The sequence below is a fragment of the Solea senegalensis genome, linkage group LG13, assembly GCF_019176455.1.
Source record: "Solea senegalensis isolate Sse05_10M linkage group LG13, IFAPA_SoseM_1, whole genome shotgun sequence".
NCBI classification, from domain to species: Eukaryota; Metazoa; Chordata; class Actinopteri; order Pleuronectiformes; family Soleidae; genus Solea; species Solea senegalensis.
Genome location: NC_058033.1, coordinates 15,953,144 through 15,970,763, shown reverse-complemented (window position 1 = coordinate 15,970,763; position 17,620 = coordinate 15,953,144). Strand labels below are relative to the sequence as shown.

Here is a 17,620-nt window from a genome sequence, read left to right as displayed (position 1 = left end):
TAAATTAAATGAGAACGATTTAGCGTCGTATCAGAATGAGCGTATTTGTCTCACTCAGTAACAGCAATTTACTTTAATATACAGCAGTGGTGTCACACAGTCTGGCATTTTTTGGGCCTAAATGCCAAAGTTACACGAGCAGACCTGTCTTGCTTTATGTTGCCTGCTCCAGAATAAATAAGCAAGAGTTATGCGTGGGAATGTTTTCAATAAAAACACTATGTATCCCATAAAAAAACAGCAACTGTGTGTGGGCATAGCTGCATATGTGTGTGTGTCTCTGTCTGTGTGTGTTCCTATTTCCACAACCCCTTTCACATCTTCAGTTGATCAAATTGTCTACAGCTCATAAAACCAAACAGAATGTTTTTTTTACTTTTTTATTTCCACTTGATTTAATATGTCACAATTTTTATGTTCTATACGGTATACTATTGAGTGAGGTCATAGATAGTAAGGATAGAAAACAGCAAAACAAAAACAAATGGCAGGCTTCTCTCTTTTTCATGACTTGTTCTCTGAACCTGCACCAACAGTGTTACACCTAAAAGACTGGGATCCTATAGAAAGCTAATGTTTTCTCCATGTTACTGGTGTTACTGCAAAAAGGAACTAAGGATGTCAGTGTGAATGTAGTCATCTGATGTGGACCAAGCAACCAAACTCAGGTCTGCTAGAAAGAGGCGGTCTCAGACCACTTGCAAGTGAACTCTGGAGCAGTTCATCACTTTACAAGGGTAAAGTTATTTACAGCTGCAGCCTCAGTGTTCGCACCTACGTCCAAAGGTGAGGAGAAGGGAGAACCAGAAAGAGAGAGCGCCACATCCGTCCTCCAGGTCTGGCAGGTCCCAGGTCTTCCTCCTCCACAGATAAACTAGCATAAAGTGGTCAAGGAGAAAAATAGTTTTATGAATGTTATTTACAGTTATTACAGCGACTAGTAACATTATTCGTCTTCATTTAAACATTTTTGGAGGCAAATTTCATACAATTCATTATTTTTCTGATTCTGACTGTTATATATGTGAAATGAAAACGATTAAGCCCTGATTGTGGAGCTGCCGAGATGTGTATTTCCTTTTTTTTATTTTAGGTTATTGCCATGATGAAGGTGGCGTGTATGAAATACAAATCATTCAGGTGAAATACACCCACACCGCTCTTATATCCTAACGGTTTGTAGCTTTATACCCTACAAGAATAAAACAAACAATCTGAGCTCTATTTTGGATCACAAAACTCTTTCTTTATTTACATTGTATAGGTGGATTTTAAACAAGGTATCAAATTTCCCTCACTTGTAAACCAAATGATGCAGATTCACCCGAAGAGTCATCCTCTTGCACTTTACTGTGACTGACAATCATTCCAACTCTATCAGAGCAGCTCAGCCTCAGTTTCACCCCGCACTTGTGCCACTTCACTAATTCACCTAATCTGCTTCATGTCCATCCGTCTTGTCGTATCTATCTTCTCCTCATTCTCGGCCCTGCATTCCCTCTTTTCCGTTAATCTGTCTTATTTCTTACAGGAGGGTAGGATGAGAGGAAGGGATTAAAACGAGCGTTACACAATCCTTTTAGGTACTTTTAATATTTGCCCCCACACGAGAGATATGTCCTGCGCGTACATCAACAGGATTAGAGTGTCAGGACATTTGAGAACCGACGAGCCGGTGCGTCCATCCGTCCTCACGTGCACACATGGTGGTTCCTCTTTAAAAGGCTGCTGTGTGTGTTTACTGTACTGCACATGTGCATTTCTGATGCCACTTTGTTTTTAATGGAACTAAAAGGATTTTAACAACATTATGAAAGACTTTAAAAGAGTCCAAAATAGCAATAAAAACACGTTATGTGCTCACGTTTTGGAATCAGGGTTGGCTCCTGGCCTGCACAAAGCAAATACTATTGACTGTTGACGATGCTTGATCTTTTTCTTCGACACACTGACAAAGCCCAGAATAGAAAAAAGGGTGAAATCATGTAAGATTGCCATGACCGCAACGCTTTAAAGAGGTTTTTAGGCCCCACCCACAGTCACCTGCCACTTTAAAAAGCAACACTTTGAGGGAGTCAGCAAGAAAGACTGAATAACTCTACAAGACTTGAAATTAAATGAAAAAATGTCAGTCTTTCTGCTCCAACATGACTTTTCGCTTGTACTGACCTGATACATATCCCGACCAAATTTGGTAATCCTGGGGCATACAGGTTCCAGGGGCTGACTCTAGGGGGTGTTGTCAAAACCATTTTGTCATGCCCATCATGAGCAACCACAAAATGGCAAAGATTCTTGGGTTTTTCCTGCATGTTTAAGACCCCAAAAATGTTGCTTCTTTCAGGAGGAGAGGAAAAATAATGATTATAACAGGAAAAACAATAGGGTCTTCATACCAATTTGATGCCTGAGCCCTAGTTAAAGGAGACTAAACATCACATGCAGCTTAAAAGAGAACGATTACTTCAACTAAGAGATTGATCGTTTGTATGAGGTACTGATGCACAGTCAGCACTGCCCCCCTTTAATAAAACACTATACCATTAAATAAAACATTTCATGATAATACATTTCATCCCCTTAGGGAAAATGTTTTCAAAAGTGTCAGAAATAAAGAAGAAGAAAGATAAAAGTCCTAGATGAAAATCAGCGTCCACAAACAAGTCAGGAGGAAGCCGATAATAGAACCAAGAGTTTTATCCCATTAAGTGAGTGAGTATGTTTACTTAATTGGCTCCCCACACATAAGATAGGTGCGTGCCAAATCTATAAATAAAAAAAAAAAGAAATACAAAAATCAATTTGCCCTGGGACTTTTGAATAATGATTTTTGAAAATGCAAATTCAAATGCGTGAGCTTAGGGAGGAGAAGCAGTGTTATTATTATAAGCACCGTGTGTTGTTTTGTTAATGCTATCGTGTATTTCGCAAATCTCGTCGGACACAGTTATGATACGGCGCTAATGCATGTATCCTAATTTGTAAGAGAGGGACCTTCATTTTTTTTTATTATTGGATATGCTCGGTTGCAGCTCATATTGTGTTATTGCCCACTGGACCTCCCCGTGCACACACTCTCTGCATATTTGTGTGTGTGTGTGTGTGTGTGTATCTTTTTTCGATCCATCTGACCAACCACTGCACGCGAGCTGCACATATTGGTTTTTCTGTGGGGCAGCTGTTAATCTGGCAGCTTTCTGTCTCTCCAGACAAAAGGTCTGTAAGAGAAGAGGAAGAGGGAGGGAGATGGATCGAGGCCGAAAGAACGAGGGGGTAAGGAGAGGTCAGCAAAAGGGGATTGTGAGAAAGTCAAGGATTTCATATCTGCCGGGGGTTGTATTGTGTCACAGCAGAATTCCTACTTTCAGCTTTGGGCATTTATTACATTTATTTGTTCAGGCTGTGGCTCTGAGATGTTTTGTTTTTTTTTGTCAAATAAGTGTGTGAGCTGAAGATGATGATGATTGTGAAACACTGGGAAACATGGAGACTTCAGGACGGTGTAATAGATGCCAGGACTTATTTTTGTCTCAGCCTGGTCTCAGTCCAAAGGGCCATGGCGAGATCAGAGAGGGAGTTACAGTTTCAGCCTCACTTTTTCATTTGAGTGTTTACATTTCACTAACACAGTCTGGTGCACGGTATGCTTTCTATCGTTTTGTGTTTTTGGATTTTTTTTTCTCTCAACGCTGAATCAGTTAGTTTGAATGAGATTTGAAAGGCTAACTGATTGAATCGTGTACATCGATCGGCAGCAAATACTCAGTCATTTATTACTTAATAATACTATAAATGCAATTATTAAGTAAATAATGTGGATTTACTGTGCGACTGGATGTTAGCACAGTAACAATTACCAGAACAGTAACAATTCTGACTCATAATGTCATAAAGGGCCAGTGAAAGTTTTTGTGTGAAGATAAAAATGCAAAAGTGCTTAAAGTTTTATAAAAGTGCTGAAACATTTAAGAGTCAGACAACAAAAACAAAAAGTGAGATAATAAAACATATTTAAAAAAAAGTGAGGTGCAATAAATTGAAATGCATTTTTCCCATAAACTATAATTGTCACTATGAGCAGCCAAGACTCAAGAACCAGTGCAAGACAAGTGCAAGTTTTTTTTAAGTTTCATTTCCACTGCAGAATAAAGTCATCTTAGACTAGACCAGGCTCTTGGGACCAGGTTCTTCTGAACCTGAGAGAACATGTAAGTAACATAGGTGGCACCTTTCCCTGCTTTCACGCACCGTATGGAAATTATAAACAAATCAAATAAACAATCTGGAATTGCCAGCTATTCTGTGGTTGCCAAAAAAACTAAAATCTGTCAGGCGGCCTCGTGATTGGCTGAATGCTAATTGCTTTTTTTTTTCCTCTGTAATACGAGTTGGAAGCAGAAACACGCTCCCAGTCTGTGTTTGGCAAACCTGACCTGATATTAAAAAAAGCATGAGTGCCTTACAGTAGTGCTGATGTTGACTTTGGGACAAGCGTGTGATTGCTGCGCCGAATTACCTTTACAGCCGGAGTTACAGCGTGCACATAAAAAAAAGAGATATGGGAGAGGGTTAGCTACGACTGTGATGACAAAAGGTGCTGGAGTCGCTTCTTTTAATGATGTCGTGTGATAAGATTACTGTGTGCGCCCCGGTCCCACCTCTATCTCCTGGGCTGGATTGTGCAGAGAGGATTATTGGAGCTGTGCTGCAGTAGGCGCAGGCTCAGGCTGTGGAGGACTCACAACAAGTCAGACACTGTCAGATTCAAGTTAGGGAGGCCAAGGGCTGATGCTTTGAAGTGGGCTTTGAGATTCTCATCTGAAGGGATCATATGGTTGGAGGGGTGAAATAAAGCGAAAAAGGTGCAAAGCTCCAGCCAAACTGGCTTCAGAAGCTGTACGGGAGTTTTTTTTCTCACTGTTAAGAATGGTTTAAATCAGTGGTATACAGTGGACGTCATGTATGAATCTCCTGGAATAGAATAACAATGACTTGAGAACCGGGTGGCACACTAACAGTGCGCAACGCATCACAGTAGAGATGCAAGAGTGAAAGAAACGAGGGAGAAACAAACAAGCGAAGAGCAAATTAGAAGATTTAAGTGGCAGTTCGATTGTTGTTTCAAGTGTTTTTGTATGAGATGCTGAAATTGTGGAATTTGATTCATACATCAACAATGCACTGTTGTCACACTCACTGAAAACATGGCTGCCAGTTTTTATTATCTTAAGAATATGTGCGCTGCTTTGCTTTACTGTTCAACCGCCTTTTCACTCTCCTGCACCAAAGTCCAATAGAGAATCTGTGATTTTTAGCTCATAGGGACACTGAAGCTGGCCTTCTGCTGCCTTTTTTTGTGAAGTTCATGTCATTTCAGGTAAATTGGAACACATTTCAAACATCAAAATCCCCAAAAAACGTGTTGTGTTGTGTGTGTTGTGATACTAAATCTATGTTTTTCTTAATGGACTTTGATGCAGGAGAGTGAGTGGTTTACAAACCAGTGAACATGTTCTAAAGACATCCGAAACTTAAGCATTTTATTGGCGAGGCTTTGTCAAATGGTTACAATTTGTTTTTTTTTTCTTCTTGTGTCCCTTGCTGACTGCCATGTTTGCAGTGACAACATCACAAAAACTACAACTATCCCTGTACGCTGTAGCTCTTAAAGTCAGCAGGAAATAAATATTTACGCGCCTGTAATCGATGTATGCCATGGGAAAAACATGTCAATTTTGGGGTGATTTTCCTCCACGTTATTCCTCAAGCATTCTTACAATCGGAGCAGTCATCTCGGGACGTCCACATGTTACTAATCACCCTCTAATGTTTCAAAATGTATGCACCCACCAAGCTTTCTATTGCTCATTCTTTCTGTCTGTGCAGCCTGGTTTAGCAAAGGCCACAAACTCAGGGGATTTCAGACGAGAGACGAACGTCAGCAACAGACTGTCGGGATATGTTTGCAGATAAAGCTGAAGTAATACAAGTTATCTAGAGGAAAGGACCAGGAAAGACACACACGCATAGGAGCAGGATGGATACAAGGATCTGGAAAGGATGAAACAACCTTAGTGTGGGTTTTCAGAGGCACTGTATTTTCATTTCTGTGTGGGCTGGCCTTGCATGGTTACATGGCCATGCATCATTTCCTATTATAATGTAATAAGGGGATACATTTTCCCTTCTGAGAATATAAACAATCCCCTTTTTACAAACACACCATCAGGATTATTCGTGTGCTGACGCAGCACAATAATACAGTAAAACACGCAAAAACCTGCCAACTTGCTCAAATACATAAACGTGCTTACTCACTTTTGTCGCGACATAACCTTTGCGTGCCTCCTTTGGTTCGGCCTAAACGCTTTATGTCCTCTAATGTCTCCTCTTTTTTTTTTTTTACACTCACTATGGCTATCAGCAAAAATAAATCTTTAACAAAGGGGCTTGAGGAAAATGGTCTTTCAAAATGGAGACATATGGACCTCACAAGATAGTAAAAACAGATGTGTAATCTTAATACTCTCAGAATTGAAAGATAGTATCAGTCAATCAATCAACACACACTCACACACACACTGTACATGCAGCCGCGATGGTCTCGCTTTCTTCCTGTCTGATGTAACCTCAGCCATGTTTCTGTATCCCGAGAGGAATGCCTTTTATCATGTGACATGGTGGTGTTGGCCGTGGCGGCAGGGAGTGTGTGTGTGGGGGGGGGGAGGGGGTTTGGGTTGTCAGACAGCTGTTTCCCATCAGCACTCACTCAACTGCAGTCAGCCAGTCGCAACCCATGCTCACAGGATCAGAGGGGCCAAAGCAGCGGAGCGTAGCTCATAAGGAGTTGCGGCCGGGGCCAAAAAAAAATGATACCTCCAATTAGAAGGGTCGTCCCAATTTGTTCCCCCGCGATACCCACCACGCCGCTCATCAGGCGTCTCAGGCTCTGCTTCCTTGGCGTCCATCTCAGCGCGGTGTTACGCACAAATCCGTGTCCAGAGGTGAACGGGTTGCTGCCATCTGGGAGCGATTAGGTCTTTTTTCCCCATTGTTTCCTGTCTCTCTACCCCCTTCCTCAACCCGGCTCCATACTGCTGTTCTGCTGTAGCTCTGCGTTGGCTCAGCTCACTTAGCTTGTTCAGGTTCTAAGCCCCCATTGTAATTTAAGACTGGGAACACTTAACAGCAGTCACTCATGCACAGGCATCTACATTAGCACATGCTGTTCACCTCATCAGGAGCTGGATTCTGCTCACTTATGTGAACATATGGAAGGTTGTTTGCATTACAAATGTACACCTTCCTCTTTGACGTAGGTCACTTTCTCTCCTCTGCTGAAATGTTGCAGATCATTCTTGCTGATATCCATCGTTGTTCCAACGTTGTAGAATGCCCTTTTCTTTACAAATGTGCTCCTGCTCCTGCTGTTTGGAGCTGTACAGTGAAGTGAGGAGATCTTTATGTGCAGTCTCTGGCGGAGACAGGCAGGAGCTGCCGGTGACCACTGGAACTCCTCTGTTGGGCTACTTGGAATAGATGCCAATGGAATCGGCTTCTGGCTGCAAACTTGCTACTTGTGCACAAGCTAAGAAAGATGATAAATTGCCGCCATAGATTTTCTGCCCCCTGCCAGGGAAGCCATCTGGACCTTACCTTTCTGCCAGTATGTTTTCATGCACAGTTAAGTCCAGCTACAGTTGTAGCTCAACCGCCATTTAATTGGACTACTGCCCTCGTCCCAGCACACAAGAACTTGCAGGGAATCAAATAGGGAATTTAGTGCTAAGTGGTAATATCCCAATCCTGAGAGTGTCATATACTGCTGCACAGTGATGTCCCTCAGCATCACGTGACAGACGCACAAGGTGTCCCTCCAATATAAACCCACCGGCGTTGCAGTTAGACGCTCAGAGTAGAGCGGCGGTGAAAGAAAAGTCAGAGTAGAGGTTAGGATAAATATCCAGGTTAGGCTCAGTGGATATTCTCTGTTGGCTCACATTTTAATAGAGTATATATTTTCCTTTTCACTAACTACTTACCAGCTTAATGCATGTGTGGATGGACTCCCGGGGCAACATGTTCGTCTCTTTCAGACGAGGGAAGTTACCCTTTGCGTCTTTAAGGCCACGCTGAGGGATGTGACGCTCTTAGAATGAGAACAGGCTGTGACTGAAAGCTGTTGTTATGTCAGTGAGTTGACCTCATACAACATGTGTATATGATGATCAAGCATGAATTAACCTGGTGTAATAAATCTTTTTTCCACATGAAGTCGTAGGACAAAACACAAGTTTTACCAGTAAAGATAATTTGAGTTCACTCTAGGTTTAAAAGAGCCATGCTATTGTTCAAGTACTTCATAGTTTAAGAGTAAAAGCTCGCTCACTTGCTCCACTTACTCACTCACTCACTCACTCATAGAAATGTATTCTTTGCCCTTACAACATCACACACTATTAACTAATGTGTCATTCTGTGTTTTCCAGTTTTGCGCGATGACTTCAGACAGAACCCTGTGGATGTTATGGTGGCGGTGGGTGAACCTGCGGTGCTGGAGTGTCAACCACCACGAGGGCACCCTGAACCCACCATCTCCTGGAGGAGAGATGGAGTTACTCTAGATGACAGAGATGAACGTATCACAGTAAGTGTTGCCATCATTCTGACGACAGGATACAACAAAGTACTGTTTTATTGTCATTATTTAGTCATTCAATGTCAGAACAAGGGAACAAATGTTCATCACAAGTTCTCAGGACAGAAGGTTTATTGCTTATTGCTGTGTAGACAAAGGTAGGTCAGTAAAAAGTTTGATATTGAAACGTATTGGGCCACCATGGCCAAGTGGAAAGGGAACTTGTAACCGGAGGGTTGCCAGTTTGAGTCCCCACCAGGTCAAAGGGCTAGGGCACCCCTGAGCAAGATTACCCAACCCCCATTGCTTCCTGGGCGGCAGTGCCCTGGTGCCCAGGAAGCAATGCTCCTAAGGGATTAATAAAATATAAGGAAAAAAAACCGACTAATAATAATAATAATAATTATGTATGTGTGTATATATATATATATATATATATATATATATACATGTGTGTGTGAATGAATGAATGAATGAGTTCCTTAAAATCCTTCCTTACCTTCACATTCACATTGAACAGGAGTCATAAAAGTAGTAGTCATAAAAACATAGATAACCTTCAAGGTCCTTACATAAACAGAAGTGGCTCGTGTAAATCTTTGGTATTTGTTTGCCCTTTTCATAACTCTAAATAACCAATTACCTGTTGTCCCCTCAGTCTTTGTAAAATATAATAAAAATACAGAAGAGCAAACGTGCAAAGTCAGAATCGATTTAGTGGTCACAAGAACACTAAATCAGCATCTTATGACCCATAGCGCAGTGGTAATTTGATAATGCATATTGTTTTGGGTATCATATTACACAGGAGTCATTTTCATTTTGTGTACACTAAAAAAACACTAAAAAAAACAGTGTTTTTTTTAAGTGTTTATTTGAAGTACTGTGCCATGTATGCCCCCAGTGGACGGCTGGGACCAGGAACCCATCTGAGACTAAATTCAGCGGCGCACTTTCCTAAAGGCTCACCTAATAAATCTATGTTTATGTTTATGTTATCTTTGCTGCTTTATCTCACAATCGACAGCTTTTGTAAACCGCTCTCTTCCCTCAATGAAATCCATCGAGAAAATCAACAATTTTCACATTACGGCACACATGGAGCTGTTGATCCACTGCTGCGTCCATCAACACATTCAGGTGTGTTATTTTGTGACTTCAGTGTTTGAAATTCGTTGTTCAGACTTAGTGACACAAACTCACCAACAGTACTTTGAATTGCCCTGGCAGCCATGTTTTCAGTGAGAGTGAGCATCTCTGTTTCAAGCTGGTTAAAGCTAGTACTTTAGCCTGGCAACCCAGACCTACATCAAGATGTTTGGTCTGGGCACACACACAATTGGCAGGGCTCAATCCGAGGGGCGGGATAAACGGTTGTCTTTCAAATTCCCTCTGCGTGCAATAAGACAGCGCTACGACGCCAATCAGAGCAACGAAGAAGGTGACACAGTCAGAACAACGGAGTCCATGGGCAAGTGTTCTGCGTATGGTGCGTGGCAAAGTTTGATGGAGAGATTCCTGTAAGCCAACAAATGTAATGGAGCCCAACGACTGTTGGCGTTTTTGTGCAAAGAATATGAGAATTGCGCGCGTGGTTGTACTCACTTGCTGGTGGAGATGGGTGGCCTCCGCAGGAGAAATCATGACAGGCCGTTCAGATAAATGAGATTGTGAGCCTACTACATCGAAGACACCTATGTCCTTAAAAAAGTTCTGATAACCCTGCAAGTCCTGGAAGAGCTAATATTCGATGCAGCATCACCGAGGTATGTGTGTTGTATTTACATGTGTTACATGTAGCAGAGGGACTACGCGCGGCACGGTCGCAACTCTGTCGTCATTATGTTAAGCCCGCCCACTGACTCTAGGCGAACCAGAGTTTGGATTTTGCAGCTTGTGAGCTAACGGGGACTTTCTAGACGGAACCCTGGCGGCAAACCCTGGCTAGTGTGTGTATAGATTTCTAGGCTACTAGTACCTCATGCAGCTACACTTGGAAAAACCTGAACGATCCCTTTAATCAGATGGGTTAGCAAGAAAAGGATCCCCAGTCCCTTGACTCAAACATATAACCGGGTATAAATAAATTGTGTCGTGTATTTGTATAAATGTCTTTGCAGAAGCAGAAGATTTGAATGCTCATGTTAGTGCTGTGACAGGTAGAAGCTCTCTGAGGGAACGTGATGGACAGAGCAGCAGTGTGTGATTCAAGGAGAGGCATGGATCAGAGACGAAGGGGGTTGGCGGGCGGGGGGGGGTGGTGTACTTGCCTCCTCTGAGGCAAATACAAAGGCTGCTTTTTGCTTTGTACTTTCTGTGCGCTTGTCTTTGTCCGCTCTAATCATCTTTTCTATATGGAAATGTATGTCTTTGCCGTGAGGTTCATTCACAGACTGGCAGCAGACCCATTTACTGTATCAAGACCAAAACAGTCCGGCACAAGTGATTCCCACCTACTGTCATGTCATTCCTTTTGAATGTGTGCCTTGTGATGAGGAACATTAAGTGTGATTTACACATTTTAACTGAAAAGGTTAGTCACACTAAAGGCAGCAAAGTGTGAGTGCCTAGAAACTATTCCTCAATTGATTTAAAACGTAAAAAAAAAGTGGGTTAAGTAAACTTTGCTGGGCTAGAACCGTTAAAGCCTGTAAATTGAGCCACTTTCAGACTGTTTTGTGCCTTAAAACAAGGAAAAACTAGACAAAACTGACTGTGTTTACTTAGAGTGAATTTAACAATGTATACCTTAGATTCTCTTATATTTGCACACACACATACATAAGCTGTATACCTAAATATGCATACTGAACTAAACTGTAATATCTTATTCAGACACCTTGTTTTTAGTGCTCAAAGTGCACTTTCTTGTTTTTTGTTGCCGTGTGCAAAGCAATGGTAAGAAGAAAAAAGGCTGAAACAGAGCAGATGAAAACTGAGGTTTCAGTGTCCTAGATGGAGGACAGACAAACCACATTTTGGATTTCTTAGAAATGGAATTTTCTGCTAAAAATGCCCGTGGCTCTAAAAAAAAAGAAGAAGAAAAAAAAGCCCTCAGCCTGCTCTTTAATCAACTGCTGAAGTTGCTGGTGCAGCAGTATTTACAGCAAACAGCAACAAGTCAAAGGCAATGGTTAAAACAAGATCATCTCTGCAGTCCTGGAGGAATATCTAAAAGACTGCATCATCACACTGCCACAATGTGACACTGGCTCATCAGGGGACAGATATTACAGAGGCTTAGAAGACTGTGTGTGTTCGTAAGTCTTTTTGAGGATAACCTCGTTCACCTGGATTTAATTTGCTCCTTATGGAAATACGAGTGCTTATTAAATGTGATTGAAAACAGCACGGCAAAGATTATGAGCCTAGAAAGATCAATCCAATGACATTTTTCGTAATTATAAATGAAATATCTGCGTCATTTATTACCCCAATCCATATTTATAGCTGCATCGTGTACCTTTTATTAATATGTGTGATATAATTGAAAGCAAGACTATTCTCCTTCTTGTGCAAATAAACCCACAAACTACTTTAAAAGGTTGAACTGATATCATTTTTTAATTTGTATACTATTATAGGTACACAGAACATCTAATGAAGTGGCAGGAGTACTCTTCTGCCAATGCAGCTCATCTGTTTCAGGGCACTGTGGTCTACTTCATAACCTGGTTGCAATGAGTGGTTATATGTCTTAATTTGACCTTTCTATCTATTTTTTTGTCCAGTCCAATAACTAAATAAATACTAGAGAGGTTTGTTCGTGAGATTCTCAGTCGATCAGCAGTTTTTCAAAAATTGAGACCAACAACCCTGCCATTTTCAAAGTCGCTTCCTCATTCTTTCTCATTCTAATGTATTTCCACATGCCCAAATGCTTTCTAAGTTGCTCTCATTGGTATGGATAACAAGTGTCAATTTCAGCAGCAATGACCCGTGTAAAACAAACACGGGGAGTCCGTCCACCAACCTTTGTCACCACAGAGGGATATCAAGGCAAACTGATGATGTTTCTTCATCACATTCCTCTTCTCCCTGGCCGCCATTTCTGCTGTTTTTCTATAGTACAATGAAATGTTGAAGCAGGGGTGACATTTCTGTCACGTGATTTTCAAAAGTCCTCTTTAATATGCGAAAACTGTCTCCATTGCACTTACTCGCTTATACATTTTATCGATATACTTTGGTGTGAAAAGTATATCGATTTTTTTTTTTGGAAATTTGTCTCCACTCAGATTTTTTTATGCACAATGAAATGATTAAAACTCACCTTTAGAGCTCTAGACATCTTAATGGCAGATTAATATGCAGCAAAAATGAATAGGACCGGTGCTGGATTCAACCAGTGTTGCCAACTTAGCAACGTTGTCACTATATTTAAGTATTCAGACCCCTCAAGTGACTCTAAATCGACTTTTTCTGTTGTTAGTGGAGACTTTTGGAGACTCGGGCGTGAAAGCACGTATCGTCTTCCTCTCATCAAAACAGCGGGAGCTGCCGTGGGCCCCTCCCTCGTTCCAAAGCACTCACAGTGGCCCTGTCCTCTCCTTGCGTAGCAGCTGCAGTCAGAGTAGAGGTTCATCCCTTCATGTCCAGACTGCAAATTAATCACGCATGCGCGAAACCACCGCTGACTGAATGGTAAATGTAAAATAAATGACAAAAATAATAATAATAATATATATAATAAAGTGGTTAAGTGGTTGAAAGTGTCTCTTTTGGGTCACTCTTTCCAACCCAGATAAAGGATAATTTGGAAAGGTCACTTAAAAAAAAAAAATGTAGCTCTAAACATATTTAGGGTGTTTTTAACTATTCAAGAACAACAATAACATCATAATATTTACTTTACAAGAATCTGGATGGAAACAAATTGACACAATCATTCAACTCTGGAGTCGACCATGCTAAAGATAGCGTCGTTGTCACTGGAAGGGTACGTGTTAGCATAATGTTAGCGTTAGCAGTTAGCAGTGTGATGCACATAACTGCCGTGTTAACGTCGCCGCGCAGACTAGCTCTTGGTAATTCACCTCCACCGTCTCTTTGGATCTGTGGGGATCCACTAAAATGTTCTCCTCTTAGCCTCAGCAACATCAACAACATCTATCCACCATCTTCACTGTTATGATGAAAACAGCCAGAGAACAGTTATCTGACATATTGTTTGATTTAGTTCTATTGTCTCTATTATCTAAACATGCAAACTCTGTTCTGCCGAATACTGATTTGCGCAATCGGCAGTACGAGCTCCCACTGTTGCCCACTTTTACCCTTGTGATTACTAGTGGTTGGCACATTGCATGTAAAGTAAATATTGCAAAGCCACAGGTCATGCCTCAGTTTTGCTCATTCTTCCTGCATTATGAACAGCAGACGTGGAATGTCAGCCAAAGCTAGACGACTCTTTATCTGATGGACAGTGTGACCTGCTTGTAGTGGAAGGTCAGCCTGCAGGAGGATGAGTAAATAAATGAAAAGGGCCATTGGTTTCATCCTCGCAGCAGCACTTTAATGATGTATATCCTGTGTGAGCTGGTAAGTGGAGAGTGCCCACCAAGCAAGGTGCTGCTGTCTGCCATGACACTGAATCCCTCTGCATGCTTTTATGGACACTGCGCTGTAGGCGGCCTCCACCTCCGACCTCTTTTAAGAAATAACACCACCGTGCCACTACAGGCTGTGTGTCTCTAGCAGACTGGAGACGCACGCTGCTATCTGGAGCCATAATAAAGGGTTTGAAAGTTTAATTGAAGTCGACGCCTGGGAGAAGGTTTTTTGATGTTTGGGGGCAGGGAATGTCCTTGTGTTTGTTTTCAGGTCTTTTTTCAGGTCGTGTTTCGCGGCTGCTTTTTCATGTCTGCTCACTGCTGCTGTGGCAGCTCCTCTAACGCAGAGTGTCTGCAGACTATCAATACAGTGCCTCATATCTGAAGCACTGTGAAGACAGCTAAGAAAGGCTGTGGGGGGTGGAGGATAGGATATGAAAAACTGAAAGCAGCAGCATGTAGAGCATACAATATATTTCCCACCCTCTTTGTTGTGTGTGTTTGTGTGTGTCTGTCTGAGTGCTGATACCCATGAAGCTAAAAAAGTTTGAGCAAGGCAAGGCACACGGACTGAACATCGGATGAAGGAATCTACAAAGACGCCATGTCTTTGTTCCCTGGGTTCTGTGTTAATGTAGCCCCAGATATGAATTATGTAATTGTATAATGGGTGACCTTCTATGCAGCTTGAAAGGCAGCTCAAATCCCCTTCCGTAGATAAAGAGAAGCATACAGATGCATATGTACACCCGTATACTACACCACGTGCTGTTAAGCTATTGAAGTGGCTTGAACTAATTATTATTTTTTTTCATTAAATATGTCCACAGACATGTTAAATCCAAAGGTCCAAATGTCCATATGCATCTAAGAGTACTAATGTCATGAGCAGAGACCTGTTGTTGTTCTCATTGGGTTGTCATGCAGTTGTATTTGAGGACCACAGGAAATTCCAGACACTGTGTTTAAATATGTGGCAAGAGATACGCACATATGGAAACCGCCCCATCATTTGCATGTTAACTCTTGAGTTTTCTACAAGCCCTTATGTCCAGGATGTCTTGTCTATGTGACCATCCTTATGTGTAAATAATACCAATACTCGGACTGATGTGGCCGAAATCAGTGAGCCAGAAAAAAGTGTAAAATATTGTATTATTGGAATTTGTTTAATATTAACTGCATGCTTTACTAATTGCAGAATATTTGTTGGAGCATCATGTTAGCTTGGTGGTAAATGCATCAGCCCAACAGGTTCATAGTGTGGGAAACCACTTTTTTTAAGACGGCAATAACACAGATTCAGAATTCATATTATAACTTCTGAATTGATAGTTATAATACATTTCATGCATATTATTTAAAACATTTACACATACCTTTTGACTAACAGTGCATCAAAACCCCAGATGTGTGTTTACACTGGTGACGGGTAATATGATGATAATAATAATAATAATATTCATGATGGGCTACTGGCATTAGCTGTCACAATAGCTTTTCATTGTTGTAGATGCCGTTTTTAACTTGCAGCACTTCCTGTAAGTACGGCATATGGGACCTTATAGCTGTGGCAAATGTCACAATTTTAGCGGTAAATTTGTTGAGATTGTTTACACACCTTGTAAACGCACATACAGAGCAGCAGCGGACATAGTGTATGGGCCAAATACAGCTGTATAAATATGTATTGTGTTTTTTGTTTTTTTTTTTAGATCCGCAGTGGTAAGCTGATGATCACCAACACCAGGAAGAGCGATGCAGGGAAATACATCTGCGTTGGGACCAACATGGTGGGGGAGAGGGAGAGCGAAGTCGCTGAACTCACTGTGCTGGGTAAACTGTGCAGCTTTGTGATTGAAGTGTTCATTGTTCCAGTGTTTTGTTTTGGGTTTTTTTTTTTTCCTCCACTACTTTTTCTTATTGGTTTCATTTGCCCGTCCGCTGTAGTGTTAAGTCATTGTCACTGGAGTGTAATAGCCTGTTAATTACATTGATTGTGCAGGACTGCCATCCAATCAGACAGCTTTGGAGAGGTTTCCAAGCAGTCATGTGTTGAAAATCCACCACTGATGCATCTGGTGCTCTCAAACCTCTCAAAAGCTCCACATGTTACCACTGACACCACCCTCCCCATGCTGCCTGCTGCTAGCCCCTTTTCTCCACCCTCCCTTCGCTCCTAATATTTCCCATGAAAATAGAGCTCTTATCAGCATCACACAGTGTGATGACCTTGGTTTAGTTTGGAGGAGGAGGTTGGAGTACAGTACAGTGCCTCAGAGAGACGTTCAAGGTTGTGAGAGTCAGTCTGCTGAATACAGAAGCGGGTCAAAATATTTTATGCTGCAGTTGTTCTTCGTAAAATACTCTGGAGACTCTCATAGCCCTATCAACTGAATATTACATTTACCTTCACTGAAAGAAAAAAATCAAATGGTGTGAAACACACAACTGATAATTCACAATGTTGTACACACTGTATCAAAAAAAGAGTTTATATGCCATTTATATGCCGTATCTAAATAATGCATGGAGGAAGAGGCTGGATGTGGTTTTTAATCAAGGGTTGCGCTGTCACGTGCATTGTTACTTAGCAACCTAAACCTGGGAGCCACTGAGATGACTGAAGTTGATGTAGCTTCCTTGAATGAACTTAAGAATCCATCCATCTATCCATCCAGTTTCTACTGCTTTATCCTCCACATGAGGGTCGGGGGGGTAAGAATTGAACTAAACTAAATGGGGACCCGCTTTTTAATGAGGGCAAACTATATTGACCCAAAAATCACAATACAAATCATGACAAGAGCAATTTTATGTAAAATGTAGTGATACATTTTGGGTTGTTCCTGTAAAATCTTTTTGATTTGGTAATTGAATAATATCTGACATGTTAATGGTTAATGAATTAAAACTTGTCAATGTCAGTCATGTTATTTAAAGTATTCACAAGTCTTAATTAAAGGGTAAAAAAATCCCGCCATGACCCATCTATGGGTCCCACCCCATACTTTGGGAATCACTGTTGTAGATGATGGAGTTTCAGAGCTTTCAACTGTGTCACTCTCATTGAAGACACTATTTGTCTGCACAAAAGACGTTGCACGTGAACAACCCTTTAAGGCCCATTTTTTTACTCATTTCTACGCAGCTTTACATTCAGTGGGCTCACATTCCACCGCCACAAAATGCACTTCCATTGCTATTCATGCTGCTTCCCGTTGTGTTGTTCTACAGAGCGCCCAACCTTTGTAAAGCGGCCTAACAGCGTGGTGGTGTTGGCGGAGGAGAGTGTGGAGTTCCACTGTGTCGTTCAAGGAGACCCTGTTCCCACTACCCGCTGGAGGAAAGACGATTCTGAACTGCCTAAGGGCAGGTAATGCGTTAGCCATACACAGCCACTTATCACAGAACCGCGGCGCTTGAGCTC

At 41.6% G+C, this 17,620-nt stretch overlaps 1 protein-coding gene across 2 annotated transcripts in view; it reads left to right on the top strand.

Annotated features, from left to right (window-relative positions):
* The window catches only part of LOC122779636 (roundabout homolog 1-like), a 128,735-nt gene that overhangs the window by 83,668 nt on the left and 27,447 nt on the right, over positions 1 to 17,620 (top strand). For both annotated transcript variants that reach the window (XM_044042179.1, XM_044042180.1), the window contains 3 exons: positions 8,490 to 8,647; positions 15,906 to 16,026; positions 17,428 to 17,566. In XM_044042179.1, coding sequence (XP_043898114.1) covers positions 8,490 to 8,647; positions 15,906 to 16,026; positions 17,428 to 17,566 — 418 coding nt within the window. The remainder of the gene's footprint in view (positions 1 to 8,489; positions 8,648 to 15,905; positions 16,027 to 17,427; positions 17,567 to 17,620) is intronic.